At 33.7% G+C, this 16,993-nt stretch overlaps 1 protein-coding gene across 1 annotated transcript; it reads right to left on the bottom strand.

The window, feature by feature from the left end:
- Positions 1-2,553: 2,553 nt before the first annotated feature.
- LOC126655111 (senescence-specific cysteine protease SAG39-like) lies at positions 2,554-3,973 on the bottom strand. Its single transcript, XM_050349112.2, has 2 exons — positions 3,481-3,973; positions 2,554-3,232 (listed from the first exon to the last, which is right to left on the bottom strand). The coding sequence occupies exons 1-2, from the start codon at positions 3,902-3,904 to the stop codon at positions 2,640-2,642; spliced, it is 1,017 nt and encodes a 338-aa protein (XP_050205069.1). The 5' UTR covers positions 3,905-3,973; the 3' UTR covers positions 2,554-2,639.
- Positions 3,974-16,993: the final 13,020 nt, after the last annotated feature.

Raw genomic sequence — 16,993 nt, 5'->3', positions numbered from 1 at the left:
TTCACAACGCTCATTTCTCACAACAAACACCACAATTATTAGCTTAAACCAACCAATTTCACACTATAAACACCATAAACACCATTTTTAACCTTTAAATCATCATAGCCATTAAACTCAATCAATATAGGAAATTAACTCAGAAACCCTAACCAAGGAACGAGCTTATTACCTTGATTTTCTGGGTTCAATCAATAGAGGATTCCATGCTCGTTCCATTGCCGTAAGAATTGCTTTAATCGGACTAAAAACGAGTGAGATATGGTGATTTGAATCTTTTTGCATGTGACATTGAGGAAGAAGATGATCTCTCCTTTTGCTTCAGCTGAGAATATTTGATATTGCTGAATGAAAATTAAATCCTTTGGCTATTTATAATTTCGACAAAGAGTCCTTTTTTATCCTTGAAGAAATTGACTCAAACCACTTTGATTTCTAGCTTGTTTTTCACTCGATTTTGTCCTCCGGTCGCTTAAATATTTAAACTCGATAAATTCCGTATTATTTATATTCAAATAAATAATATAATTTAAATATATTATTATTTCATTTTTCGATAATTTATTTTAATAAATTTTGGCCAAAAACGCTCAATTTCCAATTTGAGCCAAAACGTTTGTTTTCTTACTTTTTCCGTTCATATTTTATTTTAGCAAATACTAATATCCAAATAATCGATATTATTTTTATAAATACTAATTTCCGTCAATAATCTATTTAAATTATATTTTCCGGGAATTAAATATTATTTTCAAATTTTGAGCTTAATTGTACTTTTATCCATTTCTTCATATATTCCTCTTAAGTCCATTTCCATTTCTTTAATGGAATTTTAAATATTGAATTTTTTTTATTAGAGCTTCAATATCGACCTACTCGGGTCCTCTTTTATTTAATTATCTCTGATAATTCTGTAATTTTATCATTTTGTCGATCCACAATGATATACACCGCTTTCTTCCGAAACGTCCAATTTTCAGGGTATTACACGTTTGAACTCAAAATCGACCCAGGTAAAACTAGCAGATCCATATCAACAAGACGAAGAATTTCCATGTTCTGACTAAGTCCCGATTTTGATAACAGAGACAGTCAGACGACTGACGAGTGCCAAACACTCTAGTTATACAAGGTTAAAAAGTATTTCTAACCTTGTACGTATATCCAACTGCATGTGTGTATGTTTCCAATGTTTAATCGCTTTTCAAAGCATGTCCAGATTCAATATTGACAGGCTAATTAACTTCACGTTAACTTAGCTCCAAATCCAGCAAGCCCAACAAATCACTAAAAAATCATAGGATTGACAGGAAAATGTAATTAGAAGGTTGTATAGGCATTTAAGATGACTTAAAATAAAATCAATATCACTTAGACATATTTAGGCTTTGTGCATGCAAACTGACTAAAGATCCACCTCTGTCTGTTACGTGATAGAAACCACCAGGATTAGATGCTTGTTTAGGAGTACATGATACATGTCTCACATGTTAGTCCATATCGAGTCATATGCGCGTCTCACATGCTTTATCGCTTTCCAGACTTGTTTATATTTCCAACACATTATCATATGGACTACATGTATGATTAAGATGAGATACCTGGATATATCCTATAAATACGATGTGGTCGATAAGTCAAGTACAAGAGTTTTGGTAGTGTTCATCAAACCCGGTCTTTTGAATTGATACACGATAATCTACCCATAAGCATGTGATGTTATCTAATCTGTAGAAAAAAGCATTTCCTAGTTTAGCTAGGTGGCGACTCTATTAACCTTTTTAGATCCGAAGTCAGCCATAAGATAGGGCGAGACGCCCCGAACCCCGCTCTACTCACATTATGATATGTGAAAACTAGTTCTACACTTATTGTGAAATAAAAAAATGAAACAAATATTTTTTATTAAAACTTCCCGAGAAGTAAACTCCCGAAAAGTACTTTATAATGAACCAAGTGATATATAAAGTAAAATATATCCTCATTGAACTAATATATTTTATTAAAAATTTGGCATATGGTAAATTTGATGCCAAATTTAGCATATGCCAAATCATCATATTGATATAAATTAATTAAAAAATTATCATTAATTATTTAATTATGTTAAAAAAACATTTATTTAATTTTTTTTTAACAAAGTTTAGTTATTATTTGTCATCTTTTCTTCCATCATATTTTGATGCATTTCTGCTGCGTTCTCCATGTACCTCTTCTTTTTTTACGCTACTATTTATTCTTGAACAAAGAAAAAATTGGAGAATTAATTTTAACAATACATTTATAGGAAACTAATTTTTTTACATTTCATTTATATTTTTTATATACAAAATGAGAATCGGTTGCAGAAATTAGAAATTTCTCATTCAATATAACATCTTATTTTGAAGTTAAAATTTAAATTTAAATTACACACTATATTATAATATTTTTAATATTTTTATGATACAATTAGCGTAAAATATATAACCAATGAAGATGCCTTATAAGCTAATAGGTATATATATTTCTATGGAAAGACAAATAAATTTTATCACATTTTCAATTATGATCGACCAGAAAAAAAATTGTTGCTAAATTGAACCAAACTACATCATTAAAAAAGTTATTACTAAAACGCTAATAATAAATGAATAAAACTAAGCTACTGGATATGAGCAATCCGTAGCTATACCACACAGACCTTCTTTGGACTCTATATTTCTCTCCATTCTCACGAACCCTTTCTCTCCCCATTTCTTTCCCCATGAATTCTTTACGAGCCAATACTTTGTCGCGGTATTACTGTGGCCATAGCCGACGGCTAAAACTCCATGATTTACATCAGTTCCACAGGTTCCTCTATAAACACCATTGGAGTAGAATTGAAAGGATGTTGAGCCAGCGTCAATTGCGACAGCTACTGGTTGATTAGCCACCGCTTTCATCAAATCTTTTTCGCTGTTTGTTGGAACTTTTTCGTATCCGGTTATGGTTGCTACCCGTGAAGTCACCTTTTTGGGGTCGCATTTTTGGTCGGCTCCTTTGTATGGATATTTAATTTCGCTGGTAATTCCACGGTTGTTTATGATGAACTTGAAAGCGTCCTCCATTGAACCACCTTCACAACCTTTATCTTCACCTTTATTGTCGCAATCTACAAGCTCTTGTACTGATAGAGATGTTAAGTCATTTTTTGTGATTTTGCGAAGTCCTTCGGTTGCTCCGACTGCAGAGAAAGCCCAGCAACTCCCTATTCATACAAAATTATTAAGCTAGATTACTAAGCTAGTAAAATAGTTGGAATGTTACTACACTTTTATCTTATGATTTTTTATTAAAATTTTAATGATATTAAGGTAATACAAATACAAAATTTATTTTTATCTTAAATCAAAATATTTTAAGTTAATCAAATAAAAAATAGATTGAATTGACAAAAATAAAAGAAATTGTTATGAGAGGTGCCACATCAAATGAGACTAATGTACTGTAAGTTACCACAAGTTCCTTGATCTTTGACACTAGTAACAGCATGTTTTTGCGTCCAATCTACGGCAGAAGGTGGATCAGTGACATTTTCATACTTAAATGGTGTCGTCGTAGCCGTTAATGAACCACCAGCTGGTCTCTTATAAGCAGTCCAAGAAGCTCTAAACTCTTCGTTGGTTAAATCAGCAAACTGGTTAATCCCTAACTTGTATGATTCCTCACCACCAGCATTGAATTTCTCAATGAACTCAACATTGTTCTTGAATATCTCAAACCTTTTTAATTTCTCTTCGTCATTCGTATAAGACTTTCCGTACTCTGCAATCCATTGGTCGTGCCTTTCCACCATTGTTAATTCATGAAGCTCGCGAGAGGTACACTGATTAGCAAAAATGAAGAAGAAGGCGACCGATAGAATTAGAATTGAAGCCATTTTAATTAGTTGCAGCTATAAAAAAATGTTTGTTTGAAAGTGTTTTGAGTTCAGTGTGATAGTGTTTAAGCTCATGATGAGTTGTGTCTTAAATAGGGGTTCGAAGAGATGTTAGAACAGAAACATTCAAAGTGTTGGATTCCAATAATAGGATTACTATGAAAGTTTCAAAGTGTGACATGTGTTTGAAAATGAATATTATGAGGTTTAAGCTTTTGAACAATAAGATCTTATTAATTAGATTGTTGTTTGTGGTAATGAATTAGAGATTTATATTTTTGAGTGTTACATGTGGAAATATTAAGGACATTGTACAAGAATATAGGGGGACTGATTTTAAATGGAAAAATTGTCTTTATAAAAACAGTCCAATGTTTTTCTTATTTAAAAAATGAAATAACAAAATATTTTTAAGTAGTTATTTTAAAAGTAAAATAGCTTGGATTTGCATAGTTAAAACATGAGAATCACTAAACTATATCATCTTATTTTATTTCTATGCAAGTGATTCCTATAAATAAATCATCTAATAATACTAATTAGGCCTAATCACTCAAAAACCCCTCACCTTTAAACTTTTTTTCGATTCCACCCCGACGTTGAAAAATTGTCAATTTTACCCACTTTTGAATTTTTCGTTTTCAATTGTACCCCAATATTTTAATTTTTGTTAATTTTTTTACTTAAATGATGAAATCATTCAATTAATTAAGTCTAAACATGAAATTGAATTCTTTTTTATTCAAAAAAGTACAAATAAGTCCTTTATTTTTAAAAGCTAACTAAAAACCATAATCAAATTAACACTAATTTAAATTCTTAATTAATTTAACTAAATTTAAATAAATTTTAAAAATATACAATCAATATATGCGAGACATGAAGAATGTTTTAAACAAATTTCCAAACGCAAAAGACGTTAATTTAAATTTTCAGGGTACAATTGAAACACAAAAATGCAAAATAGGATAAAATTGACAAATTTTCAACGTCAGGGTATGATTGAAAAGGGGTTAAGAGATCGGGGTTTTTTAAGACATTAGCCTAATAATTATGATGCATTGGATCGATCAGTGAAAGCAAGAGCTCATAATATATTGATGGGGGACGTTAACTCCTATTTTTAAAGGCAATTAATAAATATTATTAAGGTAGTAAAAAATAGATCATATACAAAAAAACAATTATTAAAAAAATATTTTTTTCTAAATGAGATAGTAGGAGTATTAATTATGCTGTAAAAGTAATTAACTGATTCAAATAATAAGAGAACAATATATATTTCACCTCTTTCTAAAACTTATTTACTAAAATACATTTAAAATTTTAAAATGTTACACTTTCTATTCTACCATATATATTGTTAACTTATTTTTATTTTTTTATTTGCATTTTTACCAGAATGGAAGAGTGGTGGTTCGATTCCGACAAGCGGTGGTCCGCTGTCAGACTCTGGTATTAGTCATTGAAATTTGGTTGGAATTTTGATTAGTGGTCGTCTGCCGGCAGTCTGCTGATGCTAGGCACCGACTATTGACTGTAAACCATCTCCAACCCAACTCTAAAATAGAATATGTCCCCAATGAATAGAGTAAATCAACTTCAATACAACTCTATAAACTTATTACATTTTTCAATTTGGTTATTTTACTCTACATATGTAAAGTTTCACTATTTATTTCTCGATAATAGACGTACTCCTATTCTTTAGGTGTTTTCCTTTGCTAATTGTGCATTTGTTGTTGCAAAACAGTGACCTTGAGTTGCTACACAAAATTTGTGGCATTCTACTCCAACTTCCTGTAAATATGTTATTGTAATATCCCGTAAATTTAAAGGATTAAATTATTCCACGTAATGAATAATTTATAGGATCGGGGAACATAAATTAAATTTGAGGATAAATTTAATTATTAGTATCTCTGAAAATATAAAATAGCTATATAAGTTAAAATATAAAATTTGAATATTTTTCTTTTAACTAACAGGAATTAAAAAATGCTTTATAAATTAAAATAAATAATTTATAAGTCCCGTGTGAATATTTTTGGAGTCAATATTCACGGAATATTTTTAGGGACTAACTCCTAAAATTATATAGAATTTGAAAATAGAAATTTTATTAAGTGAGTCTAATTTAGCCCTAATAAATCTTAAATGATTTATTAAAAATAAAATATAAGTCCCGTGAGAAAAAAAATTATGTTTTTATTCTAATTACGAATTATGAAATTCATGGTTAAAATTTTATAAAATTTGGAGTTCGTTGTCCGTTTTAACTACGGACGAGTATTTAAGAATTTAGGTTAATGTAACGTGTAAATACCTAAGGATTAGTTTGGCTTTTAGCCAAACTATATAAACTCAGAATTCAAACGAATTGAATCATTTGAATTCAGGAACCTAAAACTTAGGTTTTCATTTAGATAAACGGCGACGACTTTGATCGACGGTAGGTTCACCGATTTCGATCGGATTTCTCGTTTCTAACTCGAATTTCTTCGGTAATCCATTATTAATCAAAGATATAACCGTTATTTTGAATTCGGTTATATAGAAAATGGATTATATTCGAATATATAACGGTTACCGTATTGAATCAAACGTATACGTATTGATTTTACGTTTCGATTACGTAATCGAGTTGTTTGGTTTGTGAATTGGCGTTTTGAATCGAGAATTGAAGTTTAAGCTTGATGGAATAGGCTCGGGAGTAAAATCCCGTGGCTGTGCGCATGCATAATCACCTGTGCGGACGCACAGGGGCACTGTGCGGGCACACAGGACCTCGCGCCAACGCGCACTTCTGACGTGCTTTCGCACGTCGAGATCTGAATCGACGAGGTTCTGACAATTTTGAATGGTACATTAAATACGGAATCATAAGGACTTTGAAATATGAACTAGGACGTTTAAAAAAGGATTTGGAAATTAAAGAGTTTGATTAATTAAAACTTAAAGACGTTTTAATTAGGTGCTCTATGAATCAAAGTGATTACGATTAATAGTTAGAGGACTATGAGTTTATATCAAGGATGAGAATAGACTAGATTTGTTATATATATATATATATATATATATATATATATATATATATATATATATATATATATATATATATATATCTAGTAATGTCAATAGAGTCTACTCTTTAAAGTTATGATTCTTGTTTCAATTTTGTTCAACAATTGTTTTCTAACTAGATCCGACGAACGAGCAAGCAAGCTACCAAACCAGGAGAGTAGAGGGTGATCGAAAACCTTTTTGTGGATAACGGTTTTGTGAGTTCGCATATTTACTTTTGAATATTAATGGCAAAATATTTTTAACTCAAAATGTGATTGAAATTTCATTGCATAGAATCAATTTGAAACCAATATAGATCCACTGGAACGTGCTATCTATTGGGAAAAAATAGGACTGTATGATCACCGGTATTAATAATTAACTGCATTGTATTGCATATTGGTTGGGTCCTTTGGCTAGATGCTTGCAAAGCGGCCTAGACCTAACAGGTTTTCCTAGGGAGCCAGTAATTCAATTTACGGCCCAGCAAACCTTACACAGAGTTATGATGACTGTAACGTTATGAGTTCACAGTTCATCCTGTGTTAAACAAGGGAGCATAAACTGTGGTATTAACCATAGTTAACCAAATGGGGTTTCTCTTAGGGTTTCATTTGGATCAGTTATTTGGCTGCACAAAGTGTGTTTACATGCGATTTCTGCTTTTATTAATATGCTTAAGTATCTATGTAAATTCACACATATGTGACCCCGTTGATTTCCCTTTCACAAGTAAATGACATTTTGACATGACAAGACTTTTAATTCTTTCTCCGGAAGTTTAAATAGATAAAGGTCACTCTAGAGCTGCAGGGTAATTCTGCTATCGCACAATAGTTCATTTGTAAATGTTTTAACTCTGATGTGAAACTACTATCAGTATCATTTTGGGACAAAAGCATGTTTTATACCAAAAAGGGCTTTTGCCAGATGTTTATAAAGAAACCTGATTTTGATAAAATCTTTATGTTTGTTTGGCATGCTTTAACCGGTTACTTAATGTGTTAACTGGTTTGCACCGCTGGCATTGTTTTCGGACAGAGTTTTGCTAAGGTACGTGCTGTGTACACGTACTACCCCAAGTCCAGGAATGCAATCGCACGGTTTTGATTACACGTTTATCTAGAGGTTTTCAAAAACTTGCTAAAAGAGAGATTGAGACCTTTTATGTTTTCAAAACGCGAATTTTTTTTACTGTTTTTCCTAGGCTTGCTACGGGTTTCAGAACAACCATTCTCACTCCCTAGCGCCGGCCTCTACACGAGTTTCAGGATGGAAATCGGGTCGTGACAGTTATCTATCCAAATATTAACAAGCATTCATTTTATAGATTTTGCTAGTTATCTTTGGTTAGCCTTGACGCATAATAGTTGCGATACTAGTCGACGCAAACCAATTGACGTTTTGCAGAAAATTATCCTGCAAAATAGCAATATTGCGAGGGCCATATCTTGGGCTATGTAGCTCCAAATTAGGTTCTGTTTGTTGGTAAAGAAACCTAAGGATGTTAGATATGAATGCCTAAGTTTATGTTTTTGCTAAATAAGCCTCTAAGTTGTTCATATAAAGTAGAACATTATGTTGCACAGAACAGTTCTGCAGTTTTAGAATAGCCCAAGATATTAACTTCCGGGTTAGTTTCCGATACCTTCGAGTGCTAATCTCAGTCGGAGATCTAAACAAAAGTTGTAGACCACATTCTGAACTTTAAGAATGTCAAGTTTTTTTAGAGGTCAGACTATTTTAAATAAAAGTTTTGCTAGCCGAAGTAAGCTATCAAAACAGTTTTTAAATGAAAATTGGAATTTAGAGTTTGTTATTGATTTGTGATGTTATCGTAATTGTATAGACCCGACGAGTAAACCCGATGAGGAGACTACAAACGAGGCTCGAAATTTATGGATCGAGATAGCGGTTTTTTTGGTTTAAAGTATATGGATAGCAAGTGGTGAGTATACTTTAAATTACTCGCTAATATTCATAAAGCCGCGTATTTTAATACGAGGAGCTATATGAATATTTATATATTGAATTTTGTTTGCAAAGTATATGAATTGTATGTTTGAAAAGTAATATGTATTATACTTTTCAAAAATGATTGTTTGTCGTATTATATTATGTTGATAATAATATAATTAAATGAAAAAGATTCAAATACTTAAAGAACCGGGGAAGGGTAAAGCATTGTGATATGAAAATGAGAATCGATAATATACGAGCAAAGAAACATAGTACATTCTGATATGTACTATTAATCAAAATAAATACTCTTATGTGCTTGTGTTGTAAATGTATGTCGTAGATTGTATTGTGCATATGCCTTGGTCCATAAAGGATCAAGAAAACCCAACGTAAAGTATCTAAATGATTGACATACGAGATAAGAAAATTGTACTACAGTACATTAATAATTAAGATTCGATATACGAGGTTAAACTCGGTAGAACTATCCCGGGACCTATATCTCACTAATTCTCGATAAAAATCCTCGGGATTCATATGAAAATAAAATCAAGCATAATATATAGAAAATTAATATGAGACAAAAATGATAAAGAACGAGAACGACAATATGAAACAAATCGCCCTATTAGATGACAATAGGAAAGATGTGATCATCGATCGAGATCAGAGGAGATGTGGTACCAGAATTTAAAGATTGACACGAGGTTGAACTCAGTGGAATTATCTCGGGACCTCTGTTCAAGGAGTTAAACTCAGTGGAATTATCCCAGGACTCACATCGACTAGTGCAGACGTAAGAAATGGTACGAGTTTAACTCGGTGGAATTATCCCCGGACTGTACCATATGGTTGTGGTTAAACTCGGTTGAATTATCCCGGACCAAACCATAAGGAACAAGTACAAGCGACTAATCAGAAGTGCAGCTCGACATGGACGTATTAGGATAATACGATCCGAAGCTTGAACGTACGTCGAAAACCAAAGAAATGAAATGAGAAAAGACAAACATCAAGCCACATAAAAAAGCAAAAGATATCAAATACGAATATGATATAAATATATGGTTTATGAGATGTATATACTATGAGAAGTATATACGATCATTGAAACATATACGAATAATGAAAGTAAGTAAAGAGTATATGAAGTATAATTTGAGTAAAGCAATATTTTCTACATAAAGCGGTTTTTAAACGTTTGCACCCTATATGTGATATTACTTGTAATTTGGTGAACTCACTCAGTTTTATACAGACCCCGTTGCTCCTCCCATTTTACAGGAAGAGTGAACTATGATTTGACGAGTCCAGCTTCTGAAGTTTTAATTGTCGGAAGTCAGTTGTACGAGACATGAAAGGAGACTTTCATTCTAGCGGTCCGTAGTAGTCTAGAGGTTGTTGACTAGATATTTGTATAAATGCGTTTCAACTCTGTTATATTTGTAAATGGGGTCAAATGTATTTTGATATCGCCTTGTTAAGCGAAAAAATTATAAGTGGTTTTAAGACTTGCTATGGGTTTCAGAGCTACCACTCCCATTCCCTAGCGCCGGTCTCCGCTCATAAATTTGATTCCTGACATCATTGTTACTTAACATGTAGCACGTAGAACAATTTATATCCTGGAGACACATTGTGTCCTTCCGACCTTATTACTCCCACACACGCTTCTGGGCGAGGCATAATTTCTAGGATTTTTGGTCTAGACTGTGGCATCTGAAATGCTATTATTGATGTGTATATACAAACTCTCTAGCAGTTCTCAAACAGACAAGCGGCATTGTCGATGTAAGAGTTGTCGACCTTTGATTGATCAAAGGTGAACAAGAGGATAGGTAACTTAAAGTTAAAAAAGGGAAAATGACCCTAAGGGTCAAAATTGGAATCTGAAATTAAAAGGTGACCATGAAGGTCAAAGTTTGAAACATGTAATAAGTGTGACCTTTAAAGGTAAAAACCTGGAATTTGAAAAGAAATTGTGACTTAAGGTCGCAAAAAAGGGTGACCCTAAAGGTAAATAGAAAAAGCATGCAGACTGATCAAGTAAATGGACTTTATCTAATTGAAACTAGACAATTTTTGAAGTCTTGGAGTTTTGAAAAGGGTGTTTTTGAAAAAGTCGTTAGGTCCGGCCTAAAAAGGATAGATTTAAAAATTTGGTAAAATTTGTTAGGTTAGACCTTAGACTAGATAAAAACCAAAATTTTAAAAATCTTGATTAGAAAACTGGATGAGGATTTTTGAAATCGGGGTTGATAACAGAAAATTTAGATTTGTTTGAATTACAAACTAGATCATCAAAATTGGATATTGGATTTGTTTTGACAAAGTGATTTGGAAAATGTTACGTTTGGAAAAAGTGGGCTTTGGGCCTTTACGTTAATATGTCTCATATACAATTAAAGTGGGTATTTTCTTAGAGGGAAGTGACTAAGCTGGAATGCATGTGGGCTGAGTCAAAAGGGTATGGTGGTAACCTGTCATGACCCAAATTATTGAGTCGAGACCGGCGCTAGGGAATGGGAGTGATAGCTCCAAATTCCGTAGCAAGCCTAGAACCACTATGCATTTTTTGCGAATTAAATATATTATTCTATATAAAACGTTTTCAGAAAACCTTTTAAAACATTATCATTACAAATATCAAATTATCTTAATTGTTTTCCGAAAATATTTACAAATGATTCTTAGAAACCAGGGTCTTACCAAGCGATATCTCATATCCAGCACTGCCCTGTTTCTATTCATAATCGTGACCAATTCCATTAATGGTAATTAGTCAAAGAAATCAAACAGAAGAAAACATCATTCTTTAAAATTAATTATATGTATGTATACCGTTTGACTTCAACATTAGGTTCAAACAGACATCTATGGACTACTGCAGTACTATGAAGTAATACGTCCTTTGACACATACTTCAACTCGGTAAACTTCCGAAACAAGAAATGGAAGTCCATCCTTTAAAATGCTTTCACCTGAAAGGAAAGATTGTGAGGGGTCAGTATATGGGAATATACTGAGTGAGTTTATATATTTACTAATAAGTATTCATGTAAAATATAAAACAATACAATAACATTCAAATCATATACAACCAAGTACAAGATCCGATTGAAACCGTAATCCTCGAACATGACAAACATATCTCATCAAATCATACTGATCCAAATGGTCTGACTCGGGAGTGTTCACATTCAACCACGTCAGCCGCGACCAATCTCTTAATTCCCAAGTTGTGGGCCCAACCCAATGGATACGGGGCTCAGGTTACATCAACCGAATTCTCGCTCGTATCGTATTCACATATCCAACTTCAAAATTCATATTCATAATCAAATTTACAGCTGTATCAAATCAAAACTGGTGATCACATAGTCCTATTGTCGCCCAATTGATAGCACGTTCCATCGGATCAATACTGGTTTCAAACTAATCATATACGTATTTCATACCAAAACATTGCATTAAAAGCATTCAATTCAAATGTAAAGCAATATAAAATAATTACTTATGTAAATACTTTAAAAATAAATTATATAAACTCAGAGTGACCGCTTATATCCAAAAACATCACGTTGAACAAAACTCGTTAAGCTTCACGAGCTTCCCGTCCGGTATCTGGTGTTTCGCCGGATATAGGAATCAAACAAACATAACTCGAGTAAGAGTCTAACTCTAGAGACACTCTAGACTCGAGACATAACCACATACGTAACTCGTCGAGTTCTAATCGCGTCTAACTCGACTTGTTCTACCTTCGATACTAACCCTATAAAACTTTAGGTTTACGACTTAAACTTTAAACTTAAAACGTCTAATTCCGTATGTTAAAACTCTAATCCTACTTCTCATGTTATACGCCCTAATTGTACTTTTTTTTTGAAATTCAATTGAATCATGATTGATTACACGACTTGAAATTGTCTGAAAGCAAGTTTCTGCGTCGCGTCAGGGCCCTGAAAGCCCACATCGAAGATTCCCACTGGCGAAGGACTTCACATTTGTGCAGTACGCTGCGCGAACGTGCAGACTGCTGTACGTTCGTGCAGCGTGTTGGCTGCATGATGTGCAGCCCCGGGGTTCACTCCCCGAGCCATTTTCGACGTGCTAACCAACTTAAAAACGCCCCTAATGCGTTCAAATACATCAATAACTCAAAATCCAAACTCAAAATGCTATAAATCGATCCTAAACGATGAAACAGTTCTGCGGCCTAAAACTTTAAATCGATATATCATTCAAAATACTCAATCAAACAGTAAAACGACAAGCTTACTGTGATTCGCCAATGAAACACGATCGATTCGAGCTATGGAACGTCGAAAACAGACGAGAAACAGAGATCGAGCGATAAACCGTAAAGAAATTGACGAAGAACGAAGAAAAGAGAATGAAGGCTCTGGATCCTTCATCTGATGAAGGGTATATATATAATGGCTAACGTACTCTTTTAATCCTTCATCTCTTTAACTTAAACCAATTCTCTTTAAAACTTTCTATTTTAACTTAACGATTAATTATTTACTTTAACTCAATTACGTACGTATTATTTATATCCAAACAAATAATACGATTCCAAAATTATTATTTTCCATCAATGATCTTTTAATCGCTATTCTTGAGGATTAATTTGCTAATTTACGTTTTGGTCCTTGAACTTTTCAAAATTTGCAATTTAGTCCAAAACGGATCCGCGTCCAAATTTGAAACAGTCTCCGATTGACTTGAAACTTTTACCATAGATACTATAAAATATTTCGCGAACTTTGGCGAAATAATTTCCGTCACAGGACTTATATTTTATTTTATATTAATTTTCTAAGCCTTTTTCTTCAATCCCGCTAATCCGCTCAATAAAAATTATTCTAAATTTCCGATATTATTAAATTAAATACATCTTAGCTTATTTCATCGGAATTTACGACATGTGGCACGACTTAATTATCCTAAAATATTTGGGGTATTACATTAACCGGCTTAGGTCCCCACAAAAATATACCTTTGATGGGTCTCCTATATCAAGAGTGCAAGCGACTAAGATACGAGGTTTTAAGTGATGCTACTCCGCATAAGACGCTCTGGGCATTGGAGTTCAACGCTAGAATCTGAGATCAGCTATGAGCATCGGGGTTGATAAAAGGGACTCCTAGAGAGTAAGATGAGAAGATAAATTATAATGCAATGCAGCAGGTGAGAGATATGTCTGGTACATTGATAGGATCAATATGTTGCAAGTCATGTGATTGTGTCCAAGATAAAATAGTTGAAAAAAAGTTTTTTTGGTTCTATATGTTTAAAAATAGTTTTGATATGTCCCCAGTTGAGTCGCCACTGTGAGTGAAGTGGGGGTCGGGCTCGCCCATGCTTATGACAACCTTGGTCTGGTTTATTTTAAAAAATGGAGTCGCCGTCTAGCATAGCTGGAAGATACCTTTTCTACCGACTCGAAAACCTCAGACGCCTATCAATGAGATTATCGTGCATTAGACCAAAAAATTTGGGTTCGTGGACACAACCTAACTCTTTACTTGACTTATTGATTTTATCAATTTAACCTACATATTCCAAATAGAAATATCATCTCATCAAAGCAAGAAGTCCAAAAGATAGCATACTGGAAAGTAAAACGGCTAGAAAGGTAAATAATTGGAAAATAAAGGACTAGAAAGTAAGTGCAGAAATGTAAACATGCATTACATTTAAGACTCGCATATGACTCGACCTGGACTGGCATGGTGACACAAGAAGCAAGTACTCCTGAACAAGCATCTAATCCTTGGATTTCTAACACATACCAGGCAAATGTGGATTTTATTCTAATTACATGCATAAAGCCTAAACCAGATGTAAATGTGATATTGGTTTTAGATTAACCGTCTTGAATGCCTATACAACCACTAATAATTGTTTTCATGGAAGCCCTGGAATTTTTATGTGATTTGATTAGTTTGAAACTAAATTAACATGATTATCTGATTAGTCATGCTAATGATGGATTTGGACATACATTCAAAGCAACAAACAACGTTTACATACCCAAATTGCTGTTGATATACATATAAGGTTAGAGGTACTTTTAAACCTCTTTCTAGAGCCTTTGGCGGTTATCTATCGATATAGCCAGATTCAGGTTCGGTCAAAACACAGAATTTGTTCCTCTGGTCAACATGAGTCCCCTAATCTAAACCAGAATCGATTTTGGGTCCGAACAAAGTGGGAAACGCCTCTAGAAGTTGCTAGGCCGGCTGTTGGGCTTCGAAGCCCATGATGATATGGTGATGCGTACTTTTGCTGATGTGGCGGAAAGATGCTAACTAGGACTGGAAACAGAAATAAATCCTACAACTAATTACAGGCCCGTGGGTTCAAACATAGAGCAATTTCAAGCCTGAATGAGCCCGTAAACACAAAAAGACGATCTGAATGCAAGTATGAAGATCCGGAGGATTTGAGGACTGGAGAATCATGGCGTCACATAGAGTGGCGAATACTCCAAAAGATATGTCGGCGGCGCCACTCTTTTCTGGCGGTGGCAGAATTAGGGAGAGTCGAGGAGGGTCGGCCGACCCTCATCGCCGGAAAAAAAACTAAAAAAAAAGAATTTTTTGGGGTTTTTTTATGTATAACCGCCCCTAGAAACCGCCCCTACACGTGCTAGGGGCGGTTAAAAACCTCCCCTACAACTACAAACTTACAGCTTTGCAGCGTTTTTGTAATACCCCAAAATATTTTAAGGTAATTAAGTCGTGCCACGTGTCGTGATTTTCGATAAATTAAATTAAGAAAAATTTAATTTAATTATATCAAAAATTCAGAATAAAAATTTAATGAGTCAATTAGCGGGATTTAAGGAATTAAATTTGAAAAGTTGGATGTGGAGATATTTTGGGGCTAAATTGTAAATTTTGAAAAGTTTAGGGGCTAAAGTGCAAATTAGCCAATTAAGCCCGAAAATAGAAATTTGAGGATTTTCGATGGGAATCTATATTTTAAGTTAGTATTATTTATTCGGAGATAAATAATATGTATTTGAATTAATAGAAAGATTAGTTGAATAAGTTTTGGACTAAATTGAAACTTTTGAAAAGTTTCAAGGATCAAAGTGCAAATTAGCCAGAATATATATATATATATATATATATATATATATAAGAAATGAGAGGGAGAAGGATCCAGATGCTTTCATTTTCTTTCTCAGTTCATTTCTTTCTCTCTCGCTCGTTTCATTCGGTTCCGACGCTCGATTCCGTTTCTCGTCCATTTTCGACGTTTAATAGCTCGAATTGATCGTATTCTCGAGGCGAATCACGGTAAGCTTGACGTTTTAACGTTTCGTTGATTATATTTTGAGTTATATCGATTCAAAGTTTTAGGCCACGAAACGATTTTATCGTTTTATCGAGTATAGGATTGATATATAGCGTTTTGAGCTTGGAATATGCGTTTTGGTTGAGTTTGGAGCGTTTTTGCGTATATAGCAGGTCGGGAACCTCGGAAATCGATTCCGGGGATCGTGCACGACAGTACACGATCGTGTACTTGTGGTACACGAACGTGTACCATCAATGGTACACGAACGTGTACCAGGGTACACGAACGTGTACCTCCCTGCACGAGCGTGCACCTTCCGATTCTCGCACCCTGAATCTTCGTACCTCGATTGAATTAATTGAATACGCGTGTTGAATCGGAAATCGAATAGTAGTTAACCTAATGAGGTTATAAAAAGATTGAATTAGAAATGTTATACGATCCATAAACGAGGTTGATACCGTTTATCGGAGTATACGTGAGAAGCACGACGATTAATGAAAGTGAAACGTGTTGAGTCTTGAGTCTAGAGTCAATCTTAGAATAGGATTCTAATACAAGTCAAATGTTTTAAAATTGTTTTAGATCCGGCGAGGCAAGAAGCAGCTGGACCAGTAGTTCGGGAAGCTTGATGTTCTAAAGCCCCGACGTATTTTTGGATAAGCGTTTTCTGTGAGTTTATACGATTTGCTTTTAAAGTATTTATTTAAGCAATTATTTTATATTGCTTTATATTTGAATTGC

Source organism: Mercurialis annua, linkage group LG7, assembly GCF_937616625.2.
Source record: "Mercurialis annua linkage group LG7, ddMerAnnu1.2, whole genome shotgun sequence".
NCBI classification, from domain to species: domain Eukaryota; kingdom Viridiplantae; phylum Streptophyta; class Magnoliopsida; order Malpighiales; family Euphorbiaceae; genus Mercurialis; species Mercurialis annua.
Note: the sequence above shows the minus strand (reverse complement) of the source record. Positions and strands in the feature narration are given on the sequence as shown.